The 22072-nt window shown below is 42.0% G+C and overlaps 1 protein-coding gene across 1 annotated transcript in view; it reads left to right on the top strand.

The window, feature by feature from the left end:
* The first annotated feature begins 11007 nt into the window (after positions 1-11007).
* Positions 11008-22072, top strand: part of TIMD4 (T cell immunoglobulin and mucin domain containing 4) — a 35026-nt gene continuing 23961 nt past the window's right edge. The window contains exons 1-4 of the mRNA XM_060092096.1: positions 11008-11065; positions 16569-16910; positions 19113-19370; positions 21115-21198. Of these exons, the coding sequence (XP_059948079.1) occupies positions 11008-11065; positions 16569-16910; positions 19113-19370; positions 21115-21198 (742 nt within the window). The remainder of the gene's footprint in view (positions 11066-16568; positions 16911-19112; positions 19371-21114; positions 21199-22072) is intronic.

The following is a 22072-nucleotide window of genomic DNA, read 5'->3' as shown; positions in this document are numbered from 1 at the left end:
TGAAATTAAGTGTGTGACTAGCCTATAATTTAACAATCCCTTGTCTGGATACCTACCCCTAAAAAACTTTCTCAGGTCCATGTCAGGACATGTATGAAGTTGTTCATTGAAATGTTTTTAGTGTTAGCCGGGAGTTGGAGGTAAACTAGGTGTTTATCATTAAGAGAACGGATGACTATAATAGGGGATATGCCTACAATGGTATATTATGCAGCAGTTAGAAACTATAAGATAAATATACATATGGTAACACAGAGCTCAAGAATACAGGGTTGAGTAAACAAGGAAGAAGAATGAGATCTATAACAAAACATTTTGTGAGTTTGAAACAAAGTATACAAAGCAACACTATGCATCTTTCAAGGATACTTATATATCCAATGACACACAATACATTAAAGAAAAATTGGGATAGATGTGGAGATATAAGGGAAAATATGAGAAAGCTTAACAGACCTGAGATGATATTGTGCCTTAAACTGTACAATGAACTCAACTCTACACCTGTGAAAAAATATACGTAGTCATTCACACAGAGAAGTACCTATTGAGCACCTGCTGGAAGAGAAAAAATTATCACCCAAACCTCACCACATAGAAATAACCGTTTTTGCCATTTTGTAGACCTGTGCTCTTTTCTCCCCCTCCTTCTCCTATTTCTGAATCCTTGACTAACAAAAATTATACTTCTCTGTTGAAACACACTTTTCCTTTTAAAAGATATACTTCCCAATGCTACAAAATTGGCTTTTTTCCCTTCCTAAAAATGACCCATTCTCTTGACCACCATCATCTGCCTTTCTATTTCTCTTGACAAGGCAACATCGTCAAATAACCTTTTCACATTCGCTTCTCAATTTAGAATGGTTGTCATTTCTTCCAAGTTCTATTAAAGCTGTTTTCTCAGAGGTTGCCATTGGTTTCTTAGTTTTAATCAAGTGGTATTTTCTCTGTTTAAATAAATAAGCATTTATTGCATATATACCTTGATATATAGCATGATGCCAGGATCTAGGTGTTGGGGCTACAGGAAGATTTTAGTACAGTCCCTGTGTTCTGGGAGATCACACTCTGTTTGGAAAGTAGATGTGGAAAAGGATAATCTTATGTGATGTTCTAATTACAGAGATCACATGTGCCCAGGTTGCTACTGGAGCTCAAGTGGGAACTTTGGACTCAGGGAGACATTTTGGAGAAGATTCAGTCTGAGTGTTAAAGGGTGAACCAGTTAAATAACATAAAGGAATTCTAGACAAGTAGCTCTCTAACCTAGCTGTGCATTTGGCTTAAAAAAATACCAATGCCTAGACCCCCCCAAGACCAGTGAAATCACAATGTCTGGTGTAGAACCTGGGCATGTATTTGAAATTCCTCCTGTGATTTGAAGGTGCAGCCAGATCTGAGAACCACAGATCTAGGCTGATAAACGAACATGAGCAAGGCTAAGGGGGTGTAGAGAGGTAGGCCATGGGACTAGTAAGTGTCAGGGCCTCCAATCCTGGACTGGATCACTTCAAAGAATGTTTTTAACCCCTCCTTGTTTCTGTTTCCACACCACTGCGGTGGTATTAGGGTACATGACATAATGCTTCAGTGAAACAATTTAGTGGTTTAGAACAAATACAGTTTTGTTTCTGCTTGCTTCCATGGAGGGTCATCGGGGGAGGGGTTCCTGCTTGATGTGATTCTCACCCTGGGACTCAGGCTTGTGGAGCTTTCACTGTTTGGAGCCAGTTGCCCTGTCAGGGGAGGGAAAGTAGTGAATTGTACACCAATTCTTTTTTTTTTTTTTTTTTTTTTTTTATCTTTTTGCGGTACGCGGGCCTCTCACTGTCGTGGCCTCTCCCGTTGCGGAGCACAGGCTCCGGACGCGCAGGCCCAGCGGCCATGGCTCACGGGCCCAGCTGCTCCGCGGCATATGGGATCCTCCCAGACCGGGGCACGAACCCGTATCCCCTGCATCGGCAGGCGGACTCTCAACCACTGCGCCACCAGGGAGGCCCTGTACACCAATTCTTATAGGCTTCCACCTGCAGGTGACCCATGACACTTTTGCCCATACGCACTGGCCAAATCAAGTCTGGTGGTGGAATCTGACACCATGAGGTGGGGCATACTCCTTCACCATGTGCCTGAAGTTAGCTGAAATATTTGTAAAAACAACTACCTCTCAGCTCTATGAAATCAAATGGAGCTCAGTTGCCACAGGCAGCCAGCTATATGCATCCGTGGTTCCACAATACAGTGTAAACTGGAAGTAGTGATTTCACTATATTTGGACCAACTAGGAAATCCCTGGGTGGGGGGGCTAAATGCTGTACTTTTTCTTCTTACGTCTAATGTGCCCACTTTCAATTTCTTAACCCAAGTTCTGGACTTGCCGGAAAATAAGCATTGGGTTTCTAACATACCAGCACTTCCCATATTATTCAGATGGAAACCATCTTTCATCTTCAGAGGGTAAAATCCACGTAACAATGACTTTTTGGACTAACCAGAATGAGTATCCAACCAGGTTCCATTTCTCCTTTTCTATTTGTGGAGGTCTCCCTTGTAAGAATGATTTCTAAGGCCTATTGACTCGGGCCAGTTTCCTCCTATCTTTGTTTCTATTGCTTTTAAGTTGAAACAATATTTCCTAATTCTTTATGATTTCAAACAACTTACCCATAAGTAGTCTCATTTCATCCCCAAATCAACTTTATGGTGAATGGATTATTCAATCTTATTTTACAGATGAAGAAATTGAGGTTCAGAAAGGTGAGACAAGGTCTCACAGAGATTTTTGAAATATTTGTATCTCCTGACAGCCACCATGGTCTTCTTTCTACTTTGTATTAGTTTCTCTCTTTCATGAGTCAAAATGTTCATTCATTCATTCATTCATTTATTCACTGACTCAACAAGAACGTGTTATCTACTGGAAGCAATGGGTCAGCTGCAGGGGGTACATATACAGGTCTCTTGTCATGGAAGAGTGTTCTGTTAGAGAAGTTGCTGTTCATTGCTCAACTAACAGCCTTTCCTTTTCCTAATAGAACTCTACTACTTTTTCAGGAAACGAGCATACTGCATCCCTTGATCTCAGAGACCCTAAGTCCCTACCCCAGGCTCAGGGGATGTCCCTGATTTGTCTAAACCAGTCATAGACATCTCATAGATTGGATTTGAGGACTGGCTGGTAGCCTTGTTCTGGATAATAAGTTATAAGAGGAAGACTGCTTAGAAGGTCTTCCCTTCCCCAATGAAAGTCACGGAACAATGGTGTGAGAACGCTTTGACTCTCCTTTCCCCTTCCCAAAGATGAACCTGACATTCAGAAGTACGTCAACCCTACTGTGACCATGTTGTGACAAATGAATAAGAGAGAACAGAAAGAAAAGAAGCCTGGGTCCTTGATAATTTTGAATCTGTGGGTTGCCTACATCCAGATGTCTTGTTATGAGAGAAAAAAACAAACCCTTTATGTTTAGGCTTCTGTGAATTGGATTCTCTGTTGCTCACATTTGAATGAATTCCTAAGTGATTCAGCTGACTATTTTGGTGACAAATATATGAATTCTTATCTGTGTTAGAGTTCTTAGTCATTGCTGCTTTGCCCCAGCCAGTTCTGAGGGACTGTACCTCATTCATAGCCCTCATCGCTCAAATTGCAAATGGAATGATTGTATTCTGCACAGTGGGGTCTTTCTTCTCATGATCCTAGGGTGCCAACCACAGACCTGCCAGTGAACTACAACCTAAGGCCTGCCATGGGAAATGAGAAATGGAGGAACTGGAGTTCTCTTTCAGGGCTATAGAATTTATAATGGAGAGAATGAGTCAACCAACTCAGAGAGCTGAATTGAGGTCTCAGAGAGGGCTTGGGTCTGGGGTGTGTGATGTGGACCAGGAACAAGCTGAAGTCATGAGGAAACTGGTCATGGGGAGAGGTTCAGAGTTGAGCAGAAAGAGACACCTGAGAGAAGAGCAGAGCAAGTGATGCCTTGGAGGTTCCTGATGGGGTAGGCATTCCAGACCATGAGTGCCCTTGTCAGGAGTCCCCTCTTCCCTGCGGTAATATGAGTGACCCTCTGTCCTTGTCCTCAAAGAAGCTCTAGCAAATATACTAGACAACAAAAGCTATATTGTGAGTTAATTTTTTAACATTTCCTATCTCTCTTTCCTTGCATAAGTAGTGTAAAAGATAATACTTCTTTACAGGTTTGTGGTTGGGAATATATGTGAACAACTCAGTACTTAGCACATAGCTTCAGTTTAGTGAATGTTAATTCCTTTCCATTTTCCTAATAACTAGGGCTGTATGGAGGTAGAATGGACTACTTGGAAGAAAGTATGCAAGCTGATGCTTAACCACATGTATCAGGCTTTGAAAGGATGGTAAATTAGTGATCTTTCGCTTGCCTTTCTTTTCCAAGATTCATGATTCTCCACATCTCTGATTGAACTAGCATCTCCAAGTAACCTGGTCTATTTTCTTTGCCTTGTACCAATCCCTACAAAGGAGTGGGTTAAAATGATTGGCTATACCCACCCACTCAGATGCTGGACTGGATCCACACAAATTGAGGAATTGTTGGTTCCACAAAGGAAGGGTTGTTTCCACAAAGGAAGGGATGGTTCTACAAAGGAAGGGATGTTGATCAGGCAATGACAAGATATCCATTGCAGCAGGTCATTCTGCCTTCTGTGCTCCTTCAACACTACCTGAATAGCAGCTACTTGAATAATTAACATTTGTTGGGTGTTCATTATTTGCCTGGTATGCTGCTAAATGCTTTCCATGGGCCATCTCATTTAGTACTCAACAGCAATCCAAGATGTAGGTACTATTAACTCCATTTTATAGAGGGGTAATTGTGCACAGAGAGGTTATGTAAATTGCTCATTGCCACACAGCTGGTATGTGGGCAAGATGGAATCCAGGGAGTCTGATTTCCCACCCCACAGGAAATCATAGATAGTAAGGAACCTGATGCAAGAGTCACTGGGTGAGAGGAAGCAGGCTGAGTGGATCCTCATGGTTGACAATAAGCAGGAGAGGCTACCCTTCTCCTCCTACTAAGAGAACCCATAGAATAGTCCCCTTCTCAGGTTAAAGCCATTTCCTGATCTCAAGAATCATAAGCTGTACAAGCTGGAGGAGATTTAGAGATCTTAGAACTAGTCAGTTCTTGAAAATGCTCCCAATTGTGAAATTCTTTTTTTTTAATAAGTTTTACTTTCAGGTTCAATGATCATACACAAAAGATAGCAATCAACTATACTTCAATTAAAAAAAAAAAAGGGTTCCTTTTTGCCCTCAGGATGGTGCCCATACTCCTTCATGTGGCTTTTCAGGCCCTTGGTGATCTGACCCCAGCCTGTGTTCCAGCCTCCTCACTTGGCACTTCCATTTCTTCCTCCTGATTTCAGGTCCAGCCATATTGAAATCCACACACACACACACATACACCAATCATAATCCTTGGATCCGTACATGGTCTCATTGTTAGTCTACACATAGCCCTGTTTTATTTTTTTAACTTTTTTTTTTGGAGAGAACATTTAAGTTCTGCTTTTATTTTTAAATACTATAATATACACCTTTAAATAGCTTTAATAATGTGATAAACACCTGAAAAGCTGAAATTCTTCAGTTAGTCTGAAATGCCTTGCGGCTATCACCACTGAATTTTATAGGCTCCTCCCTCTGCCTGAAATTCTTTCTACCCCACCCCAATCCTCTCCAATGTCCTTTAGGTCTCGACTAAGAAAGTGTCCTTGACTCTTTTCTTCCACCTTTAAGACTGGGCTAGGAATCTTTTCCTAACACTCCTATAGGGTTCCATCCTTTCCCTGTCACATCTTATCAAAATGTGCTTTATTGTCTGTTAACTTGCTTGTCTCTCACTAGGAAACACTAGCCCATGAGCTTATTGAGGACAAGAATGGCTGGTGTAACACTGCAGCCTGGCACATTGCAAGAACTCAATATATAGTTCAGAGGCTGACAATATTTTATTGTTAAGACCAGATAGTAAACATTTTTGGCTGTGTGGACCATACAGTATCTGTTGCATTTACTCAACTCTGCCATTGCAGTGTGAAAGCAGCCATAGACAAGAAGTAAACAAATGGGCATGGCTGTGTTGCCATAAAACTTTATTTATAAAAATGGATAATGGGCCATAGTTTGCTGACCCCTGCTATAATGATGAAGAAATGAAGAAATAAAAATGAATGAGTGGGATTATATTTAACCAGAGAGGAATTACTGGCTACCACAAAGAGCCCTTTATCAGAAAACATGTATTCTATTTTCTTTCTATTACTTAAAAGACTTTTATCCTCTGTGGCCTTATCTTTAGAATGGGACCTGATAATAGTGCCTCTGCCTAAAGATGAACCTATCAGGTCCTTAAGGGTAAAATCTATGTCTTATTTGTCTTTACTCCCAGAGCCCAGAGCCTAGCAGAGTTCCCACATGCCTAGGGTATAATAAGTGGCAGACACTAGCTGGGGTGAAGTACGTGTTTGGTGAGGCACGTAGTTGGACCAGATAATAGTGTAAACTCTTAAGACTGGGAAAACTTTAGTCATCCAGCCAAATTACCACTATGTAGATGTCCTTCTAGGTTTAGACTTGGGGTCTTTTGATTCCAAATGACAAAAGACTCAACACAAATTGCTGAAGCCCTAAAGGGAACTTACTGGCACATTGATGTGCCTTGATTCAGGGACTCAAACCATGGTTTCTCTATGTCTCCACTTGCCTTCTGCCTGATTGGTTCTCTTATCAGGCAGCCTTCACCCATTGGCTGTACGATGATGAACATTGGCTGCAGGCTCATGTCCTCACAATTCAAAGACCAGTGGAAAACAGGGAGAGTCCCTATTTCTCAAAAGCTCTAGTAAATGTGACAAGACTGTGTATCCTTGGCTTTGTTTGGGTCACCTGTCCATCCTTGAGCCAATCACCACAAATAAAATCAATGCTAACTGCACTTTGTTGACTGAGAAAGAGGGAGAACAGGTTCTCCAGAGGCAAACTCCATACATAGAAAAAGAAGGTGGCAAACACATGGAGTATCTAGGACTGCTATCGCCCCTCTCCGAAGAATAGTATGCTTTAACACAATGATACAAATTAACCATCCAATATTAGGATGTTTGTGAATTCTCTGAAGCTTGTCCACTGATCCCATCTTAGGAAGAGAAGACAACGAAGCTTAGTCTCTTTTTTCCAGTGTGTGACCCCTTCCAGATACCAAATTACTATTAGCATTTTCATTTCTAAAATAAAGGTATATGTAGTTCTTTAATAATAAACTTTATGTATTTTAGAACAGTCTTAGATTTATAGAAAAATTGTGATGCTAATACAGAGAGTTCCCATATAACCAATACCTAGTTTTCCCTATTGTTAACATCTTCCATTAGTGTGGTGTATTTGTTACAATTAGTGAATGAATATTGATAATTATTATTAACCAAAGTCCAAACATTTCCTTAGTTTTTACCTAATGGCCTTTTTGTCTTCCAGGATCCCATTCAGGATACCACATTGCATTTAGTTACCATGTCTCCATAGGCTCCTCTTAGCTGTAAGTTTTTTAGACCTTTCTTATTTTTGATGACCTTGAAGTTTTGAGAAACACTTGCCAGATATTTTGTAGAACGCCCCTCAGTTGGGCTGTGTCTGATGTTTTTCTCATAACTAGACTTAGGTTGTGGGTTCTTGGGAGGAGACTGCAGAGGTAAAGTGCCATTTACCTCACATCTTGCATACTATCAACATGACTTATCTCTGTTGATGCTGATCTTGATTGCCTGCCTGAGGCAGTGTTTGCCAGGGTTCTCCACTGTAAAGTTAGTCTTTTTTTCTCCCTCTCCATACTGTATTTTTTTGGAAGAAAATCACTGTGTACAGCCCACACTTGAGGAAGGGAGTTTTGCTTCACCTCCTTGAGGAGGGAGTATCTACATAAATTACTTGGAATTCTTCTGTGAAGAAGATTTGTCTCTTCTCCCCCACATATGTATTGATTCAATTATGTATTATATTAGTATGGACATAGATATCTTATCTACTTTGGGTTATAATCCAGGACTACTTTATTTATTTTGTTGTTAAGATTGTTCTAGCTCCGGTCATTAGGAACTCTTTCAGTTGTCTCCTTTGTCCCTTTAACAGCTTTAAATTGTAGATCTCCCCACCCCACCCCACCCCCAGCACTTCCCTACTTCCTAGCACTGCAAGATGCTCCAGACAAATCTTAAATATTTCCTGCCTCAGTCCTAGAATCAGCCATTTTCCCAAAGAGCTGTAGTTCCTTTTGTTGGAGAGTAGTGTTGGAAACTAAAATCTGAGTGCTAGGTGTGCTTAATATGTACATTTAAAAAAATTAATGTATTGTAAATAACAAATTCTTCTAAATTATTTAAAATAATCTAGTTATTTTTTAAAACTGCTTACTAAAAATATAGTGAATTCCTTTCCTACTCCTTTCCATAAAATTTGAACTCCTTGGGTTTTTCTTCAGTTTTTTACATCCATATTACTAATAATGGGCTTCTGCTGGTATTGTTTGATCAGTTTGGACATTCACTATTGACCTCCTGTAATGGCAAATAGGGTTTGACTCTAGTGCCACCACCCTACTTTCTGTCTGCCCATCTTCCCAAGGAAGTCATATTACAATTTTGTGTTAAACCAGTAGCCAGAGTTTTTATTTGTTATGATATGACCATCATTTTCCCCTGTGAGTTTTGAAAGCATTCCTGCATTATTTTCTAGCTTGGCTATTTAGAAGACCAATGCAATTCTGATTCTAAATACTTTCAATGCAATATGTTTTTGTTTGTTTTCCCTCTGGAGCTTTTTAATATCTTCTCCTTATGTCTAATATTCTTATATTTCATGATAATATACTATTTTTGTGGGGATCTTTTTATTCATGAAGTTTAGCCTTTGATTGGCCCTCCCAAAATGGAGACTCATGTTTTTTAGTTATGAGAATTTAGAAAAATATTTCTTTAATAATTTCCTCCTCTCAATTTTCTGTTTTAATATTCTGAAACACCCCTAGCTATTAGACTTCATAGATAGGTTATACTTTCTAGAAAATATCCTTAACTTTATTTTTCAAATCTTCCATAAAATTTGGGGGTAAGTATAATCTTTTAAATTTCTAGGAGCTCTTTCTTTTTTCTCTGATTTTTCTTTTTTATTGTTTCTCTGTTTCTTTTTTTCTTGGAAGATACCAGTTTTGGGGTTTTTTGTTTGTTTGTTTATTTGTTTGCTTGTTTTATTCTGCTCTGTCTGTTGTCTTTACATCTTTTTCGTACAGAAGACTTTCCTGAAATGTCTGGAGATTCTTGGTTGTTTATTCATATCTTAAAGTGACACCCTAAAAACTGATTAGCAGTGCTGTATGCATGACTGAGACTCATGCACTGGTGACTTTATTGAAGGGGGACTGGGTGATATTGTTGGGGCGCACCCAAATATCAATATCTTTGAGTGTTTTATTTGGGCCATCAGTTTATTGAGAGATTAAATCACCCAGTTTCCTCGGAATAGGGTGGGAAAAGGATTCACAGTTTAGTGAACATACAGTGGAAAGACTTTCTTTGAATCCCTCTATTTTCATTCCTTCCCCCCGTTTTCTGGGTTCTCTGATTCCAGAGCCTCACCCAAGATTTGTATTTTCACTAATCCTTCAGTGTGAGAGATTTGAAGGTTTAAGGCTTATTTGGCTGGTGACAATCAAATGAAATTTTCTAAAAAAATCTAGAACATCTGTCCATCCTTAAATTCCCTGTCTGGGGCTAGGTAGGAGTTGGCCACTGGTATGCTTGGTCTCATGGTGCAATGCCATAAGAGTCACAGATCAAAGGAGGGTGTAGTGATTAAGATCACTGACTTTGGGATCAATCAGAAAGTCTTGGCTTAAGTTCTGTTCCTACAGTATTTTTGCTGTGAATGGTCATTTACTTAGCTCCAGTTTCCTCATCTGTTAAAGCTTCAGTTTCCTCATCTGTTAAAATAGAAAAAAAATTTCTATTTCTTCAGGTTGTGAGAATCCAATAATACAGCTATATCATGTAGCAGAGTGCCTGGCATATAATTAAGTATTCAATAACTAATGATGATGAGATAAATCTGTTTTAGAAAACACATCTGGTTGGTGAGCATTGATTTGATTCCTCCTCTAAATGATTCTGTGGTTCTAGATATATTGTTCAATCCATAGAGTGCAGAAGGGCCATAAATATCATCTAGTTCAAGCCCTGAAACCTAGTTCATGAATTGTCTTGTGTGCTCCTCCCCATCAAGTGGTTTCACTAACAAGGGGTAGAATTGGGCGCAGACCTTGAGCTTGTTTGTTACCTTAGCCTGTCTGGTAACTATCACAATATGCTTCCTCTAATGAACCTCTTTCCTTGCCCAGTAAACTCTAATGGTGTTTTTGGCTTATGTGATAGTTGATGGCAGCCCTGCTTTTATTTCTCTATTATCAGGGCAAGGGGTACAGGGGCTGGGTGAGGGAGAACGCAGAATGGGAGCAGAGCCAAATGCCCATCTAACTTGCCTTTGGCTCACATGAGGAGTCTGTGTGTAAACCACTGCCAGAGGGGAGAGTTAATTGCATTTTATTGTATAAGCTGCATGGTAGCCAGGAGGACCATGGCTGATGCACAGTTTCCGAGTGTACATACACACAAGCATAGATGCTCATGTACATGTAGGAAATCCCCCTATATGAGTGGACAACAGAGTACATGCATGCCCACACCATCACTCCACATGTTTGCACACACACTAATGGCCAGGAGAAAAGTGCTCAGCACATTTTATCATACATCCCAGATTGAGGAAGGCCATTCAGGAGGGGGAAAGGGAAGATTATGAGGCAAAAAGAGAAATGAAACCTAAAGGTCCCGCCCCGTCAGCATTAACTGGAGTATAAGAAATGGAATTTGGACAGACAGACAGACTCCTGGGGCCTGTCAACAACCAAAATGTCCAAAGGGCCTCTGATTCTCTGGCTGGTGATTGAGCTCCAGCGGCTTTATCTGAGTAAGTGTTCTCAGACCTTCCATCCAAGAGTCCCTGGAGGCTTGGCACCTCCCGGATTTCCATGGCTGATCTATAAAGGTGAAACCCATTTCACTCCTGCATCCACTCAGCTTCTCTTGTTTGGAAGGTCTCTCCCTTTCTTTGTGACACAGGGTTTATCTTGAGACTGGTTTGGGAGTTTTAGGTTGGGGGTATTTATGTTCATACCAGGAATGGTAATTTAAGAAGAGACACAGAGATAAGGCATCAGATAACATGGGGATAAGAAATGTCCTTTGCAGGTTTTACTAGCACAGTCAGAGCCAGGGGAATTTGTTCTGTTAAGACCCCTTATTATAATCCTTATTTTTCTCTTTATTTTTAGGAGTTTTTGTTTGCTTCTTGGTTTGTTTTATTTTGCTGGGGGTCGGGCGTCCAGGTGAGGTTTACCTTTTCTGCATATTGTTTCCAGGTTTCGGATGATGCAAATGTACACACACTAGGTGTGGACCAGTATAGACCTTCACATCCTGCTGCTATACAGGTGGAATGCTCTGGACTGAGCTGAAGTTGCATCTTGGTCATTAACTTTTGACACTGGTGATTATGGCCCTTCCATGGAAGAAATGAGGGACCTGGAAAAGACCAGTTTTAACAATCCATGATTCTAGAACTAGACAATATCTAATGTCCCTTGCAGTTTCAACAGTTCATAGTTTCTGCACATGAATCTTTCAAATGTGCTGCATGAGAAAACACCTACATTCCATGAAAAACAAGCCTTTGTCATACTGTTCTTTGTGCCTTTCTTTCCTCTAGAACTTCATACATCCTCAGGTCTCCACGTAAGTCAAGCTTTTCCTGAGTACCCATAGCCTCCAAACTGGTTTAAGTGTTTCTGCTGTGAGTTCCTGTCCTCCCTGGGGTCCTGCCACTAGAGAACTTGTCGCCCTGTAGTAGTTGCTCATTTAACTGTCTCTCTCCCCAAATACCCTGTGGGAGTTAGTGGAATGAAAGCAGTTCCTGTCCCTTTCTTTATCATTGTTTTTGCCTGGTCTTTACCTTGTCCTGGGACCTGGAGGTGTGGAGGGTTTGGTGATGCTGAAAGTTGCTCTGGCCACCTTTCCGGCTACTGGCTGGACACTGACTGAGTGGGCTTCTCCAACCCTACTTGAAGAAGGCAGCACCTGGTGGATGATCTGTTTGTTTTTCATTTGTGCCTTTTCTAAAATGACCATTTTAGAAGGCAGTGACTGCTCAGACTCATTGGTGATCAGAACTGAATGTGCTCTTAAAAAATGCCAGATCAAACCCTTCACTGTGTAGGTGATGAAATTGAGACCCAGACTGGGGAAAGGCCTTGTTTAAGGTTGCCAGCTAGAGAAGGAACCAAGCTGGCACCAGAACCTAGGTTGTACCCACCATCCTGGGTAATTCCCCAAAAGAGAAATTGATTTAATACCAATGATTCCTTTGTTTCAGATCATTTTGCAGCTGGAAAGAAACAGTTTCTTATCCTATCTCTAAGATCAGAAATGCTTGGTTATTTGTACTCATAATTTATTAATTTCATGTGGCATTTAATACTCCATCTCTTGTGAACTTGAGAACTATTTCTGAGGCGAGCATTATCTTCCCCCTTTGGCTTATGAGACTAACGGGGTCAGGGTTAGTGTGGCTTTCCTCCGAAGAACACAAAAGCAGTAACCGGCAGAATGAGGTTCTCAATGTAAGCCTGATGGGTGTTTTTCTGCCACACCTGCTTCCTTTTTTTTAACATTAATTTTTAATCCAGTGAGTAATACAGAGACACCCTAGGTGGAACAATTAAAATGTTATAAAGTTAAATCCCTTTTGACTACTGCCCTCAACCCCAGTCCCTTTCCTCTGATCATGGAGCTGCTGACACAATGAGTTGGGTGTATGTCCCACCAGCCACTTTTCTCTACGTTTACTTTCATATGTCTGTGCCCACAAAAACCTGCAAACTGGTTTATTTCTTTTTTAAAATGGTTTTGTATTTTATGTGTCATTTTGAAATTTCTCCTTTTCATAGGTTGGTAAGGTTTGGAGTTTTCATGCCGATGGATATAAATCTGTCTAATTCTGTTAATCTTGTACATTGTGGTTCCACAGAAGGACTGTGCCATGTTAGCCCCTCCCCATATACACACTGTTCATTTCATTCACACACATATGACACTGCAGTAAATATTTGCAAATAGGCTTCCTTGTGCACCTGTGCTTTTCTAGAGTAAATAACAAACCATGAAATTGCCCGGGCTTAGCTAGGTCACTTGCATGTTGGGTATTAACCGAAACTGCCAAATTTCCCCAGAGTGTGGCTGTACCAATTCACACCCCATTTCACTCCAGTTTACTCCAGTAGGCTAAGTCGCTTCCCAGCTCCCAGTCTAGCCAACACTTCATATCATCAGCATTCTAAATTTTTGCCAGTCTAATAGTTGAAATTTACTGATCACTCATATTTCCTTGTCTATGAATTGCCTGTTTTGTCCTTTGCCAGTTTTTCTTTTTTTTTTCTTTTTTAACGTTTTTATTGGAGTATACTTGTTTTACAATGGTGTGTTAGTTTCTGCTTTATTGCAAAGTGAATCAGTTATACATTTACATATATCCCCATATCTCTTCCCTCTTGCGTCTCCCTCCTTCCCACCCTTCTAGCTGGTCACAAAGCACCAAGCTGATCTCCCTGTGCTATGTGACTGCTTCCCACTATCCATTTTACATTTGGTAGTGTATATATAAGTCCATGCCACTCTCTCATTTTGTCCCAGCTTACCCTTCCCCCTCCCCATGTCCTCAAGTCCATTCTCTAGTAGGTCTGAATCTTTATTCCTGGCTTGCCCCTAGGTTCTTCATGACCATTTCTTTTTTTTTTTTTTTTTTTTAGATTCCATATATATATGTGTTAGCACACGGTATTTGTTTTTCTCTTTCTGACTTACTTCACTCTGTATGACAGACTCTAGGTACATCCATCTCACTACAAATAACTTAATTTCATTTCTTTTTATGGCTGAGTAATATTCCATTGTATATATGTGCCACATCTTCTTTATCCATTCATCTGTCGATGGACACTTAGGTTGCTTCCATGTCCTGGCTATTGTAAATAGAGCTACAATGAACATTGTGGTACATGACTCTTTTTGAATTATGGTTTTCTCAGGATATATGCCCAGTAGTGGGATTGCTGGGTCGTATGGTAGTTCTATTTTTAGTTTTTTAAGGAACCTCCATACTATTCTCCCTAGTGGCTGTATCAATTTACAATCCCACCAACAGTGTATGAGGGTTCCCTTTTTTCCACACCTTCTCCAGCATTTATTGTTTGTAATGATGGCCATTCTGACTGGTGTGACACGATATCGCATTGTAGTTTTTTGTTGTTTTTTGTTTTTTGGTTTTTTTTGGTATGCGGGCCTCTCACTGTTGTGGCCTCTCCCATTGCAAAGCACAGGCTCCGGATGCACAGGCTCAGCGGCCATGGCTCACGGGGCCTAGCCGCTCCGCGGCATGTGGGATCTTCCCGGACCGGGGCACGAACCCGTGTCCCCTGCATCGGCAGGCGGACTCTTAACCACTGCACCACCAGGGAAGCCCCGCATTGTAGTTTTGATTTGCATTTCTCTCATGATTAATAATGTTGAGCATTCTTTCATGTGTTTGTTGCCTTTGCCAGTTTTTCTATTGAGTCTTTCCTTATTGAGTAGTAGGATGCCTCTTTCTATACTGTGATACTTGGGATAATAAACTGTTGGATCTCCAGTAGAAATAATTCTGTCCCACATTTTTTATTAATTTACCAAATATTCATAGGAACAAGCTCATATTTTAGAAGTCATTGGTTTTTGGTGCATGTGTTCTGCATTGCTATTACAGCTGAGGTTGAAGACAATTATTTTTTTCCCTGGCTTCGTGGGGGGCAAAATGGGCTTCCACAGCATGTACAATCTGTGCAACATGTCCATTGTGGCAAAGTAAAGAGACGATGAGCTTAGGGAAGGCTCCAGGCGGGTCTGAATTTGGAATGACCTTTCATCATGAGAGCAAACTTTGCAAAACCCAGCAAGTACATCCATCATCTGCCTTACTACCTGGGCAACTACTAGGGCTCATGCTCACCTTCTCCCAGAGAAGGATAGCTGGAAGTTGCTGATGCCTAGGGTCAGGGAGGAATACGGTGCTACTGACCATGTCTTACACAACTTAGCCAACGGGGTTAACAGAGTTAGTGAATGGAGAGTCTTACAGGAGGGTACCTTGAAGAAAACAATGAGCAAAGAGATATGGGGATATATGTATATGTATACCTGATTCGCTTGTTATAAAGCAGACACTAACACACCATTGTAAAGCAATTATACTCCAATAAAGATGTTAAAAAATTTTTTTTTAAAAATGGATCTAGGTACTCAAGAAGGAGCAGGATGTCATCCTGACACTCTGGAGCTATAGCCTGCCTGGCTCTCCTCTCAATAGCATGGTTTGATTGAGAACAATCACTGATGCTCAATTAAATCAAAGGGCTTAACATTTGCAGCAGTGAAAAACTTTCACGGATTCTCAGAGATGGAAGTTATCTTAGAAGAGGTTGTCCAGTGGTCCTCAAACAGAGTGGGTGGTCAGTGACATCAGAACGACCTGGAGACCTCGGTTATGTACACTTCCATGGGCCTTGGCCTCTAAGATTCTGACTCAGGGTTGGGCAAGAAAATAGGTATTTTTAGCAAGCTCCCCAGGCCATGCTGATGAGTAGCTGAAGTTGGGAAACACAGATACTTCATTTTAAAAATGGTGCTGTGTTCTATTCCATACAGCTAACATGGTCAACCTAATCACCAGCATCTTTATGTCACAGCTGCCATTCCAAGAATTCCTGTGATTTCTTTCCAGTTCTAACATTAAAAAAAAAAAATCCACAAACTCCACCTAAGTTCACGTTCTCTAACAACAAACAAATGGTCCAGAGCAATTAATTTCTATCTCCAGTACTAAAAGGAGGTGAGGACAATGGGATATAGTTCAACAGCCTGTCTCCCAGCCATAGCAACACTTTGAGGTGGAAGACAGACAGAGACTCATTTGAGACATTCAAGTCAGTAGCAGGTGATCACTGCCTATTAAGATACACTGGGTACAGTGCTGTTTTGGACCTGTTTATATGAGTTAGTGGAATTGGATTAAAGGGTCAGGATTTTCCATGGAGAATTTATGGTTTCACTGAATGGTACTCAAGGTCAGAGTTTTTTTAATCAGCAAATCTGCTGTGGAGATGTGTTCAGAGACTCAGGCGGTCAGCTGTTTCCACTTGAGGGATGGAGGGGTGTGGAGTTAGGAGATTAGCAGCGGCGAAGGGCAGGCCAGAATTTGGGCTAAAGAAACATATACACTACGACCCTCTTCATCTTCCTGGAAGCATCTATCTGCACAATCCCTGTAGAGCATATTTGAGAGATTTCAGTACCTCACAACCTAGTTTTCTCATCTTTCCTCACAGCTCCAGCTGCATCAGAGATTGTCGTGAGAGCGTTTTGGGGTCAGTCGGTGACTTTGCCCTGTACGTACTCATCCTGGTCTCCTAACAGCAACGGCATGTGCTGGGGCAAAGGCCAGTGTCCCAATTCCAAATGCAATGACGAGCTTCTCTACACCGATGGGACAAGGGTGGTCGTGAGGAAGTCGCCAAAATACCAACTTCTGGGGAATATCCGGAGAGGGGATGTCTCCTTGACCATCTCCAACACCAACGAAGGTGACAGTGGTGTGTACTGCTGCCGCATAGAGGTGCCTGGCTGGTTCAACGATGTGAAGATGAACATCCGCCTGGACCTGAGGAGAGGTGAGCACACAGCCGCTGTGTCTGTGGATGGAGAGGTTCACGAGTCATGGGTCATAGAGTCAGTGGGTGGTGGTGGAGAGACTGAAGCTGCTTAAGCAATGAGTGGGCAGATTAAATCTGAGACATGTTGATGACTAGAGGAGCCATAGTCTGGAGCAGATGCCTGTGGGAGCCAAAAATCCCACAGAAATGAGTGAGGGGTAGAGGGTGGGGGGTAGGGAACCAGTGAAATTCAGGGTCACTTTGAAGAGGGCAGCTGCTTCTTCTCTAGGGAATTGCAGAAAGTTGGGCCCAGTGCTTTCAGATCTCCCCGTTATTATGTGAAGTATATTGATTTTTGCATGTTGGCAAAGATTTCAAAATATAAAAAAATATTGGATGAATGAGATAAAATGTGTTGTTCATGGATCAGCTTCAGCCCATAAGCCCAACTTCCAGCAGAGGGGAAAGGGCAGGAGATTTGGAGATAGTCATAGCAGTTTTCAGGTGATCTTTCCTTCTGTTACTATCAGTTGCTTTTGATGAAATTTGAAATATGGTGGAACTCATAACGATTTGAGCTGCATGGAGTGCAGCCTATGGTTGAATTATGTGAACAATAACCACTGTTCCTGCTGGTCTGGAATGGAGCCTCTCAAATTCAGCCCTGTGCTCAGCCTGCACCAAGGACTGAGGATTCTTGGGCTCTGTTCCTAACTGGACTGGCATCTTGGAAGGCAGGTTCTGGCTAACCATGCAAGTAATAAGCTTCTCCGATGACTCTCATGTGCTCTAAGATTTGAGAACAACTGATGTGGATGCTTCTAATTAGAGAACTTGCACAAGCATATATGAAAGTATATTTTTTATATACTAAATATATATATTTAGTATATTTTTCTCTCAAAGCAACTTTGTGAGATAGAGGTATCATTAGGATTTGTTGAAGTTAAATGATGTCAATCCAAGTCTTTGCTTTTCAAGCCTGATATAACCAGCTCTTATTCTATAAAATATTGGTTGACATCAGCACTCTATGAGGACATTTCTAAGTTCACTTGAAATTAATGATGGTCCATTAGAGTTTCTGGTCCATTAGAGTTAGTGGAAATTTGGCATATTTAAGAGAGGGTGGTATCTGTAGAATAACTGTTGCTAATGAACTCAGATTCAGATGTTTAGGGGGTGAGTGGTTTGGGCATGAACCAATCTTTAATATCTGAAAGAGACCACATTTTCACCCTATGTTACACTCTTTGGACTCGCTCTTTTTAGATTTTAATTTTTATTGTAGAAAGAACACCTAACATGAGTTCTACCCTCTTCATGAATTTTCAAGCGTACAATATACTATTGTTAACTATGGTTACAATGTGTGCAGCAAATTTCTAGAGCTTATTCATCTTGCTTGACTGAAATGTTATGTTTGGGCTCACTTTTGATAGGACCATTCATTTCCTCATTCATGCCATGTTTTTGGAACACCTACTATGTACCAGACACTGTCGTAGGTATTAGATTTGTAGCAGAGAACAAAATAAATACCAGCCATTCCCTCGTGGAGCTTATAGTGTACTAGGAGAAACAGACATTCCATAATAATCAACAAATAAATGTGTAGTTAGGAAATGCAACAAACGCTATGAAGGTCAAGTATGAGTGTGAAAAAAACATTGTTATTGTCGAATGCGGATGACCTTGCAGAAGCGTCCTTTTAGCTGAGACATGAGGGTTAAGGAGGAGTCCATCTAAGGAAGAGAGAGTCTAGGAAGCAGTAGGTACAAAGTCCCTCAGATGGAAGGTCACTAATACTGTGGAAAAACTGAAGAAAGGCCAGTGGGCTGGGGAAAAGTGAGGAGAATAGAGTGGAGGCCCGAGATGGGAAAGAAAGAGCAGATCAGGTGGGGCCCTGAGGGTGAGGTGGAGGGTTGGGTCTTCATCTTAAGGGCAAGGAGAACCCAGGAAAAAAGTTTAGGTAGGGGACTGACAAAATTAGATGTGTCATTTTCAAAGATTACTCTGGCCAGTGTGTGAAGAACAGGTTGGAAAGGCCAGGACTAGAGTTAAGAAACCCAGTTTTCATGGGCATTTTAGTGGTCCAGGCTCGTGGGCCGGGCGAGGCGGCAGAAAGGCAGAGAACTGGACGGATGCCGGCTACATCTGTAGTGTTTCCCTCTTCCTCCGTCTCCACTTGGCACCAGACGTATCTTCTATTGGGTACAGGTCCCACGACCACGCGCTCAACCACCACCCGTCGCCCAACCACCACCACTGTGACGACGACCACAGCTGTGCTTCCAACAACCACAGTCATGCCTACACCTGACCTGCCAGCCACACCACCGCTTCAGATGAGAACCACTGCTGCACTCACCACCATGGCAGCCACATGCCCTCTGACAACACAGGACTCCCTTCGTGAGGAAGACACGATACTTCTGACCCTAGAGCCTTCCACAGAAGGGCCCACCCTCATTGCAGGTGCCTGGTTCAACGGGCCATGCTTTCCCTTCTTCTGGTCAGATGCACCTTGGATCCCTTGGAAGAGGGTTCTCCTGCTGAATGGGGCAGCCCAGCAACTTGCTCTTAGGTCTATGTGTGTGTGTGTCTGTGGATGAGTTTGCCAGGGCTGTCATGACAAACTCCACAGACTGGGTGGCTTAAACAACAAAAGTTGACTTTCTCACAATTCCGGAGGCTAGAAGTCTGAGAGCAAGGTGTCAGCAGGGTTGGTTTCTTCCGAGGCCTTTCTCCTTGACTTCTAGATGGCCGTCCTCTCCCTGTGTCCTCACGTGGTCTTCCTCCTTTGCGTGTTTGTGTTCTAATGTCCTCTTTTTGTAAGAACACCAGTGATATTCGATCAGGGACCATCCATATCACATCATTTTTACTTGAATTACCTCTTTAAAGGCACTATCTCCAAATACAGTCACATTCCAAGCTACTTGGGGTTAGGGCTTCAATGTATGAATTTTCAGGTAGGGCTGGGGTGGGGGTGGAAGGGGACCACACAATTCATCCCATAACTGTATGTATGTGTATAGTTTCATTAAATTGTTCCTTTTCATTGTTTTATGATTTCCTTTTTTGTCGCTTTTTTTTTTCCTTTGTGCTTTTGAAAAGTCAGCATTTTTGGTTCTCCAGCTGACCTCCCAGGAGTCTCGGGGACACTTAGTAAAGAACCAGGAAATGTCAACCTGGGTCAGACACCAGTTCCATCCTGCCGGGGCTTAAGTCCCTACTCAGGCATTAGAGATTGGTTGAGGAAAGGCCTCCAGATGCCTTAAAATATCCCTTGGTGAACTGGTTCTACCTTTTCTTTCTTTCTCTCTCTCTTTCTTTCTTTCTTTCTTTCTCTCTCTCCCTCCCTCCCTCCTTTCCTCTTTCCCCTCCCCTCCCTCCCTTCCTTCCTTCCTTCCTTCCTTCCTGCCTTCCTTCCTTCCTTCCTCTCTTTCTTTCTCTCTCTCTCCTCTCTCTCTCCCTCCCTCCCTCCTTTCCTCTCTCCCCTCCCCTCCCTCCCTCCCTCCCTCCCTTCCTTCCTCTCTTTCTTTCTCTCTCTCCTCTCTCTCCCTCCCTCCCTCCCTCCCTCCTTTCCTCTCTCCCCTCCCCTCCCTCCCTCCCTCCCTCCTTTCCTCTCTCCCCTCCCCTCCCTTCCTTCCTTCCTTCCTCTCTTTCTCTCTCTCTCTTTCTCTTTCTCTCTAGCTCCCTCCCTCCTTTCCTTCCTTCCTTCATCCTGAATCCTTCTTGATCCTACATCTTGGAACTCTCATTGAATTACTAGCTCCATTAATTATAGGAGCTTATCAAAGCTCCCACCACGTTTCAACCTCTGATTCTGAGGTAAGAATATTAGAAAAGAATCATGAGATAGCTTGAAAGCTTAGGCATTTCAGCTGCCTCAATAAGGCCTGGATTAATTTAAACAACTTTACATTATTGAATTGGCTAATTCCATTATACTCTGTGTAGTCGCCCAAGGTTCATGAACCCTAAGCCAATTTTCATATGTATTTTTTTATTCCTTTGATCTTTAAAATAATCATCTTAGAATACTACATTTGCAGCTTTTCCCCTAGATTCTAAAAATTACTTACAATCCTTGGAAGAAAAACTGAAATAAACATAGAAAAGTACAAAGACAACTATAAAAATAGCCCCAAATCCCACCACTCAGCACAAACACCTATTTTTAGCTGCCTTTTATCAAACTTTTTTTCTCTTCCAGAATCAGAAACTGTCCTTCTCCCTAGGACCTCTCAGAGAAGCACTGAGGTGACTTCTGCAGACACTGCCTTGCTCACATCCAAAGGTATGTGGCCGGGGTTCTCTCTTTTTCTTTCCTCACCACTTAGACTGAGGGAAACACTGAATAGAGTGTCACCAAGTCAGATGACTAGAGATGACTGTTGGGTCCTGTGTGCCATGAAGTCCACCTGGAACAAATTGGTATCAATACCGCATTTGTGGCTCATTCCTCCCTGTGGATTTGAGAGAGTGAGAGAGACCCATTGACCTTGATTTGTTTGTGCAATTCTCCAGGGTAGCACATCTCTAGAATATCTGCCTTTCCACTCTAGGCTGGGTGGCGCTCGGCTATCTCATCCCCCAATCCTAAGCATACCGGTCTTCTGTGTTGAAACCCTGGAGGGTGTACTCACTTGACTCCTTGGCTCTTTATAGTGGAGGGAGAGTTCTTTCATTCATTTGTCCTTTCATCCATCCAGCCAGACTTCTTTAGGTATTTACTAGTGCCCAGGGGCAGAGAACACCCTGAAAATAATTCACAGCCTTGCAGGTGCTAGAGGGGCCTGCCTGGGCTTGGTTATCAGTTGTACTACTTTCCCCTGGGAGTCTCTGCCCTCCATTGTGTAACTTCATGCATATAAAATTTGGATGAGTGCGTGGCACGTTAGTAAGCGTGCAAAAGGTAGCTGTTACCTTAGTGGAGCTTATAATCAAGCAGAGGAAAACAGACATCTATGAGGTAGATAAATCAATGCTTGTGATAGTGGAGTATAGGGGGGGCAGTAAAATAGAGTGGTTCATGTGTGTGTGCGTTCTGGTGTTACACTGCCTGGGTACAAATCATGCCTCTTCTCTGCTGTGTGACTTTGGGAAAGTTCCTTAATCTCTCTGGGCCTTGGCTTCCTAACTGGTCAAATGGGAATAATGAAGCACTTACC

Source organism: Mesoplodon densirostris, chromosome 3, assembly GCF_025265405.1.
Source record: "Mesoplodon densirostris isolate mMesDen1 chromosome 3, mMesDen1 primary haplotype, whole genome shotgun sequence".
NCBI classification, from domain to species: domain Eukaryota; kingdom Metazoa; phylum Chordata; class Mammalia; order Artiodactyla; family Ziphiidae; genus Mesoplodon; species Mesoplodon densirostris.
Note: the sequence above shows the minus strand (reverse complement) of the source record. Positions and strands in the feature narration are given on the sequence as shown.